A 16,678-nucleotide genomic window follows, 5' to 3' on the forward strand; every position below is an offset into this window, starting at 1 on the left:
GCCACAACCCATGTTACAAACCCATACAAATAGACTGGAATATAGTATCAGCAACTTTGTTTTAGAAAATGAGAGAAAACCAAAGTATGTGGAAAGAAGCCCGCACTGATATGGGGAAACATGCAGACTCCACAAAAACAGCAATTGGAGGTCATCATTAAACCTTGGAGCTGTAAGACAGGAGACCTTACCCATTAAGATACCACACTTATTGTTCATTCAATGGGGCTAAATGTTTTGATGATCTGAAAAAAAAATCTTGCAATCATAAGAGGCCTCTCAGTTATGACAATGCCCACAGCAGAACATCTAGCTTCTGTGTAGTTCATAGCCATTCGCCAGCCATCCACTCTTATACTTGTTTTTTTTTGTCTAGGAGATATAAGCATGTCAACAATCAAAACTATTACATTTTGAATAGATAACAGAAAAACAAACTTGTGCCTGAAAAGGCAGCAGAGAGGATCAATGTCTGAGCTGTTAGCAAGCCACTGCCTATAGTCCAAGGTACACGTCTTGATTCTTTACACCTTCCTTTGCCTACTTTGTGACTCTAAACAAGTTACCTAACCATACAGTGTCCCTGGGTTGCCTACTTTGTGACTTTAAACAAGTTACCTAACCATACAGTGTCCCTGGGTTACCCTGAAAAGGGCAATTGTGTCCCATAGGCTTATCTAATCAATAAATTAATAAACATACATTTATACATACAAGCATACATAAATAAACTGCATCATGCATACACACACACACCCGCAAAAAAAAACACACAAATAAATGAAAAGGTCTGAGGACCAGTATACCTACACAGTTAACAAATGTAAAACAAAATGAAACATGAAAGAGGGTCAGCAAACTAATGACCTTTCATTTAGTTTGTTAACTGGGAATTTAACTGTTTAGAGACTATTCTCACTGGAGGATTATGCAGAAAAGCTCACTTAATGAAAGGCCTAATGCAGAAGAGCTAACAAGTAAGAATCAGTTAAAAATAAAACACTTCCAAAATACCAGCAGTAGGCTCATGTAGTGCTGATAACAGTCATACCGGGAAAAAAACTTCAGTGAAAGTTCTAAAAGATTTTGAATTCCAAAGCAACCACTAACAAATAAAGCCAGTTTGATGATTTTATTATAATATCAGCTTAATAAAAAAGAAAAGTTTAGCGCTTTCATCCTCAAATGTTATGACATCATCAGAACCAATTCAAGATACAAATACAGTTGTTTAAATACCTTAAAAGGTCACATTGTTAAAACTCAATTATTTAAAGAAAAGGGTACTTTAAAACGTAAAAACCTTGTTGCAACACTTTTCTTCTTATGAAATAAAAATAGTCCCAACAGAGGTGAGAAATCCAAGGTGTAAACAGCCAACTCAATCAGCAACAGAAATAAATCCAAATGGACGTTATAAAATCCAAACTTCTTTAATAACAAGAAAATGTGTGCACTTTCGCAGTGAAACACTGCTTCTTCAGACAACATACATCAAGTTGCATTGAATATTTAAATACAATTACATTATCAACCTATTAGAAAGCAACCATAATTAACACACTAAAAACTGTTAAAACCTTACTTATTACTTAAATACCATGAGCTCCATGTTGAATGATACAGAGGTAAATAGAGCAGTGGATGCCAAGGTAATAATGCAGATTAAAGATAGCATTGTGAACACTTTGAATGAATGTTTATGTATGGGGTTGATCACCAAATCTTTGAGTACTTCATGGTGGAATACCCCGTTATTCTCCAGCTACATGGCCTGCCTAAAATTCATAAAAATACAGATTTTCCTAGCTTTATACCAAAAGTAGCAGGTAGCAGCTGGCTGGCTGAGCCAGTGTCTATTTATTTGGATTCTCATCTCAAAATGGTGCTTGCAGTTTTATCTGTTATTGTAAGAGAGACAGAGCATTTTTTGCGTGATCTGTATGGTTCCATGCATGATGTTGATGTGAATGAAATTGATCATTTAGTAACTCTTGATGTCGTGTCCTTGTTTACTTGCATTCCCAATCAAGAGGGCATCACTATGGTTAAGGAAGTGCTTCTTAATTCAAATAAATTTTCATCAAGACGTTGATTTCCTATGTATGTTACTAGAAATGGTACTTGAGAGTAACACTTTTTTCTTTAATGAACAATGTTACTGGCAAGTTTCTGGCGTGGCAATGGAGACGAGCTGCACCAAGTCATATGCAAACTTAGTCATGGCTCATTGGGAGCATGATATTTTTGTTGCATGGCATGGTGATGAGTTGACACAGACAATTTTTGGACATGGCTAATTTAAGCAGTGGGTTTCTTTAATTTACCATAAATTTCTCTTATTTTCTTGATATAGTTGTTTATAGGAAGGGCAATGCTTTTAGTACTAAGCTTTCAGAAAGGAATGTTATGTTCCATCCTATTTACACAGGGATAGCATGCATCCCCAGCATGTGTTCCCCAATATTTTGAGAGGTCAAACCATGGGCATATCTCGTTTAACTTGTGAAGATAGTGATATTATATATGAGATGGAACAGCTTAAGGCAGTCTTTGATGAGAGTTTCAGCAGTGATTGGGTCTAAACCTAGGTTCGTGTTTAAGAATAGAATGAACTTAAAGTAGCACCTGTGCTACCATAAGAGAACAACAGCTAGCTGTACTATGGGGGGCACACGTAAATGTGAATGTAATTATTTTAACAGCATAGACGACTCCAGGTTCTTTAAGCATCCTGGAACTGATAAGCTTTGGCAGCTTAAGGTTATAGCAGATTGCAATACTCAAAATTTGGTGTATGTAGCACATTGCACAGTATGTTTTAGATTTTATGTTGGTAAAACCAACTGTAGGTTAAAGGAGCACATTCGTGATCACTTGTATCAAGAAAGGGTTAGATTACAGTGCATTATCAAAGCACACTATTCAGGAGGGTAACACACACACTTTCTTGTTTCAGGTTCTATAGATAATAGAGACCAACAAGAGAATGGGTGATATTGTTAATAAAACAGAAAATGTAGAGTTGCAATGGATTCTACTGTTGGCCTAACAAAGAGGCCTTGGACTTAATGAGAGTATGCCCCTGAAACCTGTGCTTAAAACTAAGAAATTGAGATAGCACTATGTAAAGCATATGTAAAGACTTGTACCCTTTAAGGTTTTAACAGTTTATAAATTGTTTTTTAGTGTGTTAATTATGGTTGCTTTCTGATAGGTTGATAATGTAATTGTCTAACCCCCTCAATTGTCTAGTGATACTACTTCTAATATAGGAACTTTTGGAAGTTGTTACAAATATGGGCATGTCTACATATGGAATTGTTTATATTACCTTTAGTAATAGCATAGAAGTGTTCATAAATTCATTTTTGAAACTGCCTCTCTATTTTTCCTACATATAACAAACACTTTTGGTATACAGCTATGTAGACCACTCCCTTAGTGGTACAATTTCCATCACCTAATTTTACCTTAATGGATGGGGTTCTCAACACAATCTCACTCACTTCCAAAATATAGCTAAACTGATTATATGAGCCACATTTTATTGTACCGTTATGTGTCTCCTTTGTGATAACATTGGGTTAATGTTCAAAAAATTGTTAGTTTTTACCTGCTTTATCCCAAAAAGTGGGGGGTTGTACCTAAAGACTTATAAATAGCTTTGTCAATCTTAAAGATGCTCCAAATTTTCTGCAATAGTATCTTTCATTTTATTAACAAAACCACTACAAGCACAACTAAAGAATATGAAAAATTAGATTTAGGTGTGTTGTTACATATATGTAACTCATTAGTTGATGAAGATTGCATATATACATCTTGTCCCAACAATGGTGTGTCTGGTTCCCCAACATTACACAAATTCCTGTCTAATGCCATTCAAAAGGTCAGGTGGGTAAACTCCATCCAAAAACATCTTAATCACAAACTCTACTTCCATTTTTTTAAAGTAATTACAATCAGAATATATACAAGCTGCTCTAACTAGTTGCCCATTAAAAATGTTATGTTTAACCAGTTTTTGGTGGCAACTGTGGTAGTCAAGGTAGCTGTTGGAAATGGTAGACATTCTAAATATTTTAGAACCAAAACATGCTTAAAAATTGTCACATCCAAATAATCTATAGAGTCTGTGGCATGGTGGCCTGTAAAGGACAAATAAGGGGCAGTGTTGTTTATGTAAGTTACAAAATCTGAATGTTTGTTAAAATCTGACTCCTTCCATAAAATAAACATATCATCCAGGAATTGTAAGTATATGTACCAATCTTTGGAATAAAGGGATTCCAAAATAAAAGTTTTTCCCCAGCTATACAGGACAAGGTTAGCACACATGGATGTGTAACTAGCACCTACTGCTATAACTTTTACCTGCCTATAGTACTCACCCTCAAAAAAATATAAAGTTGTTAAAAAATCAATTCCATTAATTCAGTAACAAAATGTATAACTGGGCTCTCTGTGTTAAGTAACAGTATTATGAAACAACTCTAAACCTGATCAGTCAGGTAAAGAGGCGAAAAGGTCAATAACGTCCACCTTAGAGAAACTGGTTATATTACTAAAAAATTAAGTTTGCATTTTTGTAATAAAATCCCAGGAGTCCTTTAAAATATTGTCAGCTGGTTTTATTGACTCCTTTAAAATTCAGTCAAGATATATTGCAAGAGGGTAAATTTTGGAATTGTTCACTGCTACGATTAAATGGTAAGGTAAACACCAAATGTTGTTATATACTTTCAGTACACCAAAGGTGGTGGGGATATAAGGAGATTTGTTAACCAAAAATCTACACGTTTCCAAGTCAATAACCCCTTGTAAAAAGGCATTGTCTAGGAACAATGAACAATCTGTTTTATATGCTACAAAAATTATATTTCTGGACACTGTCACATATTTGCCAGTGTCCTATAACATTACAAATGTTACAACTATAATCAAATTTGCCAACAATAACAATGCCCTCACCTTTATCTGATTTCATCATTCTAAGTGAGGTATTCCCTCTGAGCTGGTTCATTAATGCTTTTTCATCCTTGGTGAGATTGTAACAGCTGGGTAATTGAGAATGTTTTAAGTCATACAAATCTTTTTCACATGCTTTTTCAAAAACAGCAATGGTAGGATTTAATGGGGGGGGGGTTGTACATACTCTAATTGTAGGTTACGTTACACATAAAATTACACTTCTCATCATTCCTTATCAGAAGCATTCAATGTAAAGTTAAGTTTATGAGTGAATAATTTAAGTTCAATAATGCTATCTGCAATATCAAACCTAGGAGTAAGGACAAACTTAAAACCTTTATTGAAGAGAAAATAATGTACTGGAGTAATGACCAAATCTGTATAATTAAATATTTTAAATCCTCGGTAGGAAAGTACTATACCTCCATTTATGCTTACAATTCCACTAGTATTATATTGTATTGGACTCCCAGTGTTAACGTTGTCGCCCTTTAGTTTCTCCAGTTGTTCTTCCTCTTCCCCTTTCTACTGCTCCATCCTCTGTGACTTGGTGGGTTGGAGAATTTGCTAAAAAAAATCCCTATTTTGGTTTTCAATCCATTCAGACCATTAAGTGGGGGAAATTCCAAATCCAAATTAGATTCTAATGGAATGTCTTGGGGAACTGAATTATAAACATTTTCTGTATGTGTGTGTCTCAAATTGTGCCCTTGGATATAAGTCATTAATTTCATAGTCATTAGTGTTATTCCATCATTTTGACCCAATACATGTCGTTCTTACCATGAGGGAACTTGGGGAGGCTTTATGATTTGCATATTTTAAATGATCTCTCATTAACTTTTCCAGTTTTTTATTTAACTTTATACTGACCTGCAGCTCAAGTTTGTTAAACGTTTTCATATTTCATACAGTTGTGTTCAAACAATAAATCATTGGTAATATAATTATGTAAGTCACTTAATTCATTAAACTGCTAATACATACATTATTAAACTTGAAAATGTATTGCATCAATTCAATTCCATGTTTATGATACAGTCCTAAAATGTCCTTGTGTGCCTCTGAACCTGCAATCAATCCATTTGGAAATTTGTAAACCTGTAGCCCCCGCTTGCTTTGGAATTCAAAATCTTTTAGAGCTTTCACTGAAATTTTACTGAAGCTTTTTCCCTGTTGTGACCATTATCGCACTATGTGATCCTGCTGTTGGCATTTTGGAAGTTTTGTATTATAGGCTGCACAGTCACACTCTAGTCTGGGTTCTTTCTAAAAATAAAATGCTGTCAATGTAATTCAGCAAGAAAAGTAAGCTAAAAAAGCTAACACAATTGACAAACATGTAATGGACAAAAAAACTCACTTAAAATAAGCAAAACATACAGTAGTTACATTATGTATACAAAATGGACAGTAGCCATATGCGTGCTAACATAGGTAATGGAATACTCCTCCAGAATACTGCTGGACAAAAAGCTTACCAGATGGTCAAGAGACAATGGTATCAAAAGTCCTAGCAATACTTTCTTGCTGCAAAGACATTCTAGAAAATATTATTTGCTTAACTCTTTCTCATCAACCTGCTGTGGTATTCAGTGCAGTAACTACTCTGCTGCAACTGACGGTACTGTATGATCTTTGTATTTAATTACATGATAATAGCTGATACTGTTGCCTGTTAATGTTCTCAGGAATACGCCTGGTGGGGGGGGGGGGCGTGGCCAAGGATGAACACAGGATAGCAGCAGATTTCTTCAGCTCCACCAATTTCATTACATTGACAGGAATTAATTACTTAAAAAATTAATTCTTGAAGTAATTTTCTTTCTAAATATGTTTGTTTTATATAGTTCTTGAACTATATCTAAAAAAGAAAGGAAATCTTAATAATATTCCTGTCAGAAATTACTTTGGAAATTTTCAATCTGAAATGAGTTCCAGTAAGACAAATTCTCAAGACTCCAGCATCAAGAAAGAACTTCAGTCTCTGATAATTATAGTCCAGCAACTTACTGCTAAGATGGATAAAATGGATACTAAAATAGACACTTTCATAGAAAAAACTACAAAACAAATAGACTTGTTACATATGGACCTGCAACAACAGAAGATCCAGATGACAGGCATAGAAGAAGCTGTGAATGACATGGAAAATAGAATACAAGAAGAGGAAATCAACATTGAGTTTCTGCTGAAACAAAATACACATTTACAAACAAAGCTGGATGACCTGGAAAATAGATCTAGGCAATAACATTAGGATTTTTGGACTGCCAGAAAATATTGAAGGTAACAATATTACTTCATTTTTAACAACATGGCTCCCTAAAACTTTAGATTTACCAGAAGCATTCTCTTTTGGTATCGAAAGAGCACATAGATCTATAGCTAATACTAACTCTAACAAAAACTATCCTAGATCAGTTATAGTTAGATTTCTATCATCTTTTGATAAAGAGATGGTTCTTAAATCTGCTTGGGCTAAAGCTCCTGTTAAGATTAATGAAACAACTGTGCGTTTTGACAAGGACTATTCTTCCATGGTATTAGCTAAAAGAAAAGTTTTTCTGCCACTAATAAGGGAGCTTAAAAAAGCACAGTTTAAAACATACCTTCTGTTTCCTGCCAAGCTTAAAATCTTCCTTCCTGATGGTCCTAAAATTTTCGATGACTTAGACTCTGCTTTACTGTTTATCAAAAAATAAGATTTTGGAAAAATAGAAGAAATGGAATGGGCTAGTCCTTCGTTAAAGAGACTGGCAACTGAAACTTCGTGGAAGACTTCAGAGAAGAAGAAGAGACTAAAAAACAAATGATTTGTACTATGTTTTTTTTTCTCTCTCATCATTTTATTTTATTATTAATCTTTTTAAATATAGTTCCTGCATTTCCAAGAAGCAACAAATATTTTGAAAAAGATTTAATCAAAGTTATTCTCTGTGTGCAAAGAAATGTTTTGTTTCATAACTAGTCAAAATATCTAGAGATTTAATGGCAAGCGGTAATTTAACTTGTTTCTCTTTCTGAAGAGGAAAAATAAGGTCAGTAATTTGATACATTTTTTTTCCTTTAAAAGTTTATATGTTCTTCAGATGCTATTCCTAATTATACTTTCTTGATTACACTGCTAATGCTTGTTTGTAAATAATCTGTCATGCTTTAACCAATAATAATTAGAACTAAATAATAGTAAATAATATGTTTTATTTTTAACTCTATTAATATAAACAGTAAGTAACATTTTATTGTATATACTTCTTATAGCTTTCTCTTACATTTTTTTTTTATTTCTGCCTTACACCCTTTTACTTTCTACTCTCTTTTCTTTTCTTTATTAATATATAGAAATGCTTTTGATCATATAGACACAGTAAATAATAAGATTTGCACAGGAGTTGAGTTGGGACAAAAATGTTGAGTTTTGTTACTTATTAATAATTTTGGGCTTGATTTCACTTACATGGCGTCTGTAATAACCTGTAGAATGCATTGTGAAGGTTTTGTCATGTTTAGATGCATTTACACTGCTAAATGAATGTTTGTCACTAGTTTTTAATAAGTTTCCTGCCAAAATGTTAAGAGAGACAATCTGGGATGTGGGCTGTCTCATGCACAGTGTCCATGAGCTACTTCAAAAGCTTCAACTCTCAGAATTCTCACAGAGAAGCTGAAAGCAGCTAGTCTCACCTTTGACCTAGATATCACACTGACACATCACAGATACAGGAATGACACTACCTAATTATACTTTCTTGATTACACTGCTTATGCTTGTTTGTAAATAATCTGTCATGCTTTAACTAATAATAATTAGAACTAAATAATAGTAAATAATATGTTTTATTTTTAACTCTATTAATATAAACAGTAAGTAATATTCTATTGTATATACTTCTTATAGCTTTCTCTTACATTTTTTTTTATTTCTGCCTTACACCCTTTTACTTTCTACTCTCTTTTCTTTTCTTTATTAATATATAGAAATACTTTTGATCATATAGACACAGTAAATAATAAGATTCGCATAGGAGTTGAGTTGGGACAAAAATGTTGAGTTTTGTTACTTATTAATAATTTTGGGCTTGATTTCACTTGCATAGAGTCTGTAATAACCTGTAGAATGCATTGTGAAGGTTTTGTCATGTTTAGATGCATTTACACTGCTAAATGAATGTTTGTCACTAGTTTTAATAAGTTTCCGCCAAAATGTTAAGAGAGACAATCTGGGATGTGGGCTGTCTCATGCACAGTGTCCATGAGCTACTTCAAAAGCTTCAACTCTCAGAATTCTCACAGAGAAGCTGAAAGCAGCTGGTCTCACCTTTGACCTAGATATCACACTGACACATCACAGATACAGGAATAGCAGATTAATAATATGTGTTAAAACCTATGTCCCAAACATATACATTACTATAACTCATTTAATTCATCTGATTGACAAGCATAAATAATTTTATAACTCTATACTGGAAGAAATTGTCATGTGATATATTTTAAAGCAGTAGTATAGCATGTTTGTAAAATCTGGTTACTAAAATGTGTTTGCTGTGCATTATTTTGTATAAAGCAGACAGATTTATTGAAGGGACAGCAATGTAAGATGGTGCTCAGTAAAGATACAACTCAGTCAGATCAGATATATATATATATATATGTATGTGTGTGTGTGTGTGTGTGTGTGTGTGTGTGTGTGTGTATGTGTGTGTGTGTGTGTATGTGTGTGTGTGTGTGTGTGTGTATGTGTGTGTGTATGCATGTGTATATATATATATATATATATATATATATATATATATATGTATATGTGTATATGTGTGTGTATGTGTGTATGTATGTATGTATATATATATATATATATATATATATATATATATATATATATATATGTGTGTGTGTGTGTATGTGTGTGTATGTAGATATGTATATAAATGTTTCTGAGAATCTGCTTAACTATGAAGTATGATTTATAACAATTTCTATGAATACAATATTTTATTCTATTGGCAATAATGAGTTTGAGTAAATGCTCATATACAAGCAATTCAAGGTTTTTGGAAGCTGTTAACTGTATTTACATGACAGAAAATAGATGCATCCTAATATATGTAACGTCTGAATCATATTAGCCAAAGTTTTTGATTTAAATGAATGTTAGAACTTATTTTTCTCCTCTTGATTTCTAACATCAAGATTATTTGAATGCTATTTGCATACAAGTGTTTTATATTACATGGATGTATATAGTAGTATGAACAGTTAAAAAAAAAAAAAAAAGGTTTATTTTAGTTTATATGATGCTGTTTTACCAAATGTGTAGTCTTGTCTTGCTAGATAATTGAATTGAAAACTGTTAACTTCAGTTAAATATAACTAGTATTAAATTGATAAGGTGGTAGCTGACGTACTGCTGCTTAGGGTAGGGGTTAACTTGAGTGGTAAATACTACTCTAAGTTGGAGTTTACAACTCCAGGCTGGATGCAAGGTTTAATCCTTACATTATTTTCACTTGTTCATTGTTATTTGTATATAGTTTTGACATCCACAATATATTTTGTACATTCATTGTCACTACAAACAAAATTGAATCCTATACGAAATCCCATAAGAGATTCAATAAATACAGCTATATTTAAAGGTACACCTAAAGGAGGAGATGTAACATTACTTATCTTGTTATTTGTTATTTTGATCATAAGATTCTTAAGTTTTAAAAATGCCAAATGACATCTTTAAAAGGAATTTCTTTAAACATTAATGGATTGAATAATCCATGTAAAAGGGCAAGCCTAATAAGATACATTAATTTACATAAGGCCAACTTAGTCTTCCTACAAGAAACCCATCTCTTGAAAAAAGATATTGATAAACTAGCCACAAACAAATATACAGTATTGGTTAGTTCAGAGCACACTCAGAAAAAAGAGGAGTGGCTATTTTATGGAATAAAAGTATGCCCATTCCTAAAACCATTAAGTCTTATCAGGATGACAAAGGAATGTTTTGTATGGTTACAATACAAATTAATGGGAAGACTTACACTTTAATTAATCTATATTGGATACCTGGAATTGGTATTAATACAGTGAAACATCATCTTGATAAGATCATATCATTCTCTATAGGAGATATTATTTTAGCTGGTGACTTTAATTGTATACTACATGAAAGTGATACTACCACTATAGGAAAGAAGAATTACATCTAATGCAAAACATTTAAAGGATTTTGCTAATTCTTATCATTTGAATGATATTAATAATCAGATAGATTCAAAATCATTACCATACACCTTTTTTCTAACAGATACAAAACTTATTCAAAAATAGATAGGGTCTTTATTTCTAACCAGATGGTAACAGATTTAATTAATTCCAAAATCATTTCATGTCCTATATCTGATCATAATTCAATTGTTTTTGAATTCATGATAAAAAATACTCAATGTTCAGATCAAAGGATACCAGCATACTTAACTCAACTAAAAGACTATAAAGAATATATACTTTCAGAAGTAAAACATTTTTTAGACATAAATAACACTCCTGAAGTCTCCATTGTTTATGTTTGGGATGCCTTAAAATCATATCTATATAGACAAAGTATCAGATGGTATAATAATAAAAGGAAATCTTGGGATAAGGAATTGTTAGATATTCAAAGTAAATTAGACACTTATAACCATAATAATAAAGAAAATATTATGGACAAGAAAGTTATTGAAGAAATAAACAAACTAAATGAGAAATACAAAGAAATTTTAACTCATAAAGTTAAAATAACTTTAGAGAAATACAAGTTTTTGTCTTATTCAATAAGCCCCAAATACTTACATAGACTTAAAAATAAAACAAAAAGGTTGAATAAACAAAACCATATCAAAGAAATCTTTTCTCTAAGGAAAAAGAAGAATGTTTCTAGTATACCAGAAATACTAGATGAATTTAGAAATCACTTTCACAAAATTAACCATAATAATATTAACATGGAACCTAAAGATAAAATAAAGGAGTTTATAACCACAAATATGAATAAAAACCTTAATAAACAACAGATTAAACTATTGGACAAGAGTATTTCATATACAGAAGTTATTACACAAATAAATAAGTTTAAATCAAACAAAGCACCGGGTAATGATGGTATTATACCAGAGATATATAAAATCCTTTCTAAAAATACATATTCATTAATACATAAGGTTTTTATTTTGGCCCAAACTGAGTTAATAACCCCCCCCATCTTGGCAATATACATTTATTTCGCCAATTTTAAAACCTAATAAAGATCCAACTAGATGTTCTTCATATCGGCCCATCTCATTACTTAATGTTGATTATAAAATGTTTATGAATATCTTTGCTGATAGATTGAAGACAATCATTCCCGGCATTATAGATATAGATCAGACAAGCTTCATTGTAAATGGAAATACTTTTGATAATATAAGAAGAACTTTAACAATATAAGAAGAACTTTAACATTAATAGATTTTGCAAATAGGAAAAAGAAAGATATAACACTTATTAGTCTTGATATAAGTTCAGCATTTGATTCAGTAAGTTGGGACTATCTGTTTACCTTAATGAAGTGCACAAACTTCTCGGATGCATTTGTAAATCTAATTGAACATTTATACAAAGGAACGTTGGCTTATATTAAGGTAGGAACATATGTTTCACAAAAAATACCCATTCTTAAAGGTACAAAACAAGGATGTCCACTTTCTCCACTATTATTCACTTTAGTAATGGAGCCTTGGGCTAATTTGATCAGAAACAGTACTGACAGAGGGTTTTGAAATAGATGAAAATACAACATCCAAAATTCTACTTTTTGCAGATGATGTTCTAATTACATCAGCAGGATCTAATTCTTCTATACAGTCTCTATTTGATAACATGATGAATTTTAAAAGTATTTCTGGTTTAATATTCAATGAAGAAAAACTAAAATACTACCTATATAGACACAAAAAATATTCTCATTAGTGATTTTACTAAATATGTACCCAATTCAGGTCAGATAACTTATTTAGGTATAATACTATCTAAAGATATTAAATCTATTATATATAATAATTATAATACCTGTTTTCTTAATATACAAAATCTTTTAATACCTGGAATAATATGTTTTTTTACTATGGAGGAGAGACTTACAATTATTAAAATGATAATATTCCCCAAGATTTTATACTTAATACAATCAATAATACTTCCACCTACAAAAATAATTATCAAGAAACTGAACACACTAATGTTAAATTTCTTATGGGCACCTAATAGACCTAGGATTGCATTAAAGAAACATACTAATAGCTGGTCTCAAGGGGTATTTCTTTTCCAGACTTTAATTTATATACTATCTCTTCTATTGTAAAAGTTATTACTTTATTAATAGATCAGTCATATGTCACAAAATGGAAAGATTATTGGGAGCTAATTAGTATACACTTCATGAAAATCTCCTTAACACATAAAAATATGATTGTAAATAACTCCATGTTATGGTTACTAAAGGAATTTTGTACTTCACCTATTACACCTAAACATATGGTTTGTTACCCATTAAATATTATTATTAGTTATCGTAACTTTATATTCATGCACCCTAAGTATAGGGAATGGAATTTTATTGTATTTCCTATAATGTATACTCAGGGTATGCTTTTGTCATCTACTTCTGAAGGAACTCATTTAGCTATAGATAATGATCTAAAGTACTGGTATCAGTTGATATCTGATAATAAAGTTAAAAATCTAGATTTCTTAAAACAAGAATTTGATCTAAGAGAAACTTACTGGTTAGAGGTTCAGACCTTTAGACAACATCTCATTAATAAAATAGATTTAATGTCTATAACTGTTAAAGAATCTATTCCAACACTGATTGATTACTTGATATTAAATTTACAACATAAAGTTTCTGATAAAGGTAAACTTTCATACATACATAAAGTTATCAGACAAGAAACTTTTACAGTGTAGATTCATACTGGAATTATTTCACTTCTATTAATGGGGACCCACCAAATCAACAAGATAAACAATATATATTGGAATCTGCTTATAGAACTACGTCTTCCATTGTCTGGAGACTTTATACATGGAAATTTTTACATAGATCTTTTATACACCTTTGATGATGAATAAAATAAATAATAAAGATAATCTATGTAAGAGATATAATGTAGAAATTAATGCTGACTGGGCTCATATGTTTTATGACTGTATAAAATTGAAAGAATACTGGAAGTCAATTAATGAATTTTTGCAGGCTCTTTTACAGATAATTTCATTATTTCTAAATCTCTTATATTATTCAACACACCTGTACCTCAAAGTGTTAAAAGGTTAAGCTTCCCTTGTTATGGTCTATTCTAGCAGTGGCTAGGAAAATAATAACTAGAAATTGGATTTCAGATACACCTCCTTCGTTCAATGAATTTAAAAATGTTATGAATATAGTGTGCCATATGGAAATAAACACAATTAGGACTAGAACAAACAGAAAAACATCTTATTTTATTGTATGGGATAATTTACAAAATTTGTTAAAAAAATGTTAATTTCAATAGCATGGTATTTTAGTTTAATTAATTGATCTGATTGTAGTGGATGTCTTTGTAAATACTTTAGTTGTTTTGTTGAATATTATAATAATACCTATTTTTAATTACTTGTATTAAATTGTTATGATATTTCTCTTATATGTTAAAACAATAAACATGTTTTGAAAAAAAGGAATACGCCTGGTAATGAAAAGTCAAACATCTTTGAAAAGATTGTATATTTCAATATTCATGCAACCTGCTGAAAAAATGCCTCTTTATGAACAATGCCAAATTTATAAAACTTAAAACTAAAGCAGCATTAGACCCAGCTGAGGACATTAGAGAGAGTCATGCCTATAACTAAATATTTATGACTCACCCATTACTCCCGTCATTAAGATTATTCATGAAGGCATCCACCAGATTCAGGACCTCATCCTCACGTAGAAGAAGGTTCCCAGAAACATTGCAAGAAAGGTCAATCCAGTCATTACGCAAGGTATGGAAATCAAGGTTTTCCACACTGAAAGTCTGCCCCCAGTTCACTGCTTGGTCATATAAAGCCTTATGTGATAATGTTTCCAATTCTTCTTCTTCATTGTCCACTTCATCTCCTTCTGCAGTCACGGTTTCCTCCACTGGACCGTAAGTGACAACTGTACCGTTGGAAAAAGAATTAGTTTGGTGTAACTTCACATTAGTGAAACGATTATGTTCACTGTCTTGTGACACAGCTTTCTTTTTGAGCTTCAGCTTTTCTTTCATCGGGTATGCAGTAACCAAGTTTTGATCCTCAGGAGAAATGCCAACGGTCTTATGTAGCTTGGTTTCCAGTGTTTTGGATTCATGGTCTCTATCCTTCATTTTCAACTTAAAATCTAAGCTTTTTGTTTTACTTATTTTTTTCCTACGGTGTTCTGTAATATTAGATTTTGCAGTTCCATTTAGACTACTCCTGAATGCAGGTGGTTCTCCCTCCTTAGGTACATGAATGGTAGTCATTTTACTAGTTACTGTCACCTTCAGTACTGCTGTTTGGGTCATACTTTCTTGCTCTGTCACTTCTTGATGCACAATATGCATTTTAGATTGTTGTTTATGAACTTTGCGTTTTTTCTTAATGGTGTGTTGCTTTGATGTAGCCCCCTTTCCATCCACTTTAACTGATGACTTTGTTGTGAATTCCTCACCAAAATCTGGCTTATCACTCTGTGGACTTTTAGTTTGGTTTACTGGGTCTACACGAAGACTCTTTACAGATGATTTTTTCCTTCTGGGAACTATTATTGGGACTTCAGCATAATTGTCAACTGAGAACAGTTTCCGTTTTCTGTTCATGTTATAATCATCAACATCATCTCCGTAGTCTTTCTGTTGTTTTTCTTGTGTATCACCCTGATAACCTTCACCATTGTCATCCTGTATTTCTGCTTTCACATGTACCTCCTTCTCATCTTCCTCACCTTCTTCTGTTTTCTTAGCTTGCTGCTCTTTGTCTTTATGCTCATCCTCATAAACATATTCATTCTCCTCCTCCGTGTCTGAAACATAGAAATATTTATCTAGAAAAAATGAATAAAAGAAAAAAAAAAGTCAGCGCTAACTAGTACAATTCACGCTTCATGTTAATGATACATGGCAGAAAGAACAGTTCCTAGAATAATCCTCCACCATAACATGACAGCTAAGTTTTGGACAAATAAAAGTTGACAGTTTAGTGGGTCGGGAGTCCATTGATAAGCAGTAAAGCTGAAAATAGCTCACTAAATGTTAAAATGTACTGAGATATGAAGGAAGGGTTCAGAAACAGTACATTACGCATTTATACATTCAAATATATACGTGTGTGGGTGTGTGTGTATGTATATATATATATATATATATATATATATATATATATATATATATATATATATATATATATATATATATATATGTAGGTCCCATTTAGGTGACCAAAGTTTCAGAACTTCATATTTCATATGGCCGACACCATATGATCGAAGTTTTAAAACTTCGAACAACTAAACGGAGATCTCCATACAGCATGGAATGGGAATTTTCCCTTTTCCTCACTGTAGTGCAATCTTGGAGTTGGTATATTTAAATAGTGGGGGTGTGGGGGGTGTAGGGGGGCTTGCCCCTCT

General features: G+C 32.1%; 1 protein-coding gene across 1 annotated transcript in view; it reads right to left on the reverse strand.

The window, feature by feature from the left end:
* Positions 1-16,678, reverse strand: part of B4GALNT3 (beta-1,4-N-acetyl-galactosaminyltransferase 3) — a 539,452-nt gene that overhangs the window by 199,639 nt on the left and 323,135 nt on the right. The window contains exon 12 of the mRNA XM_044087281.1: positions 14,911-16,093. Within this exon, the coding sequence (XP_043943216.1) occupies positions 14,911-16,093 (1,183 nt within the window). The remainder of the gene's footprint in view (positions 1-14,910; positions 16,094-16,678) is intronic.

Source organism: Protopterus annectens, chromosome 11.part0, assembly GCF_019279795.1.
Source record: "Protopterus annectens isolate FY-2018-M chromosome 11.part0, PAN1.0, whole genome shotgun sequence".
Lineage (NCBI taxonomy): Eukaryota > Metazoa > Chordata > Ceratodontiformes > Protopteridae > Protopterus > Protopterus annectens.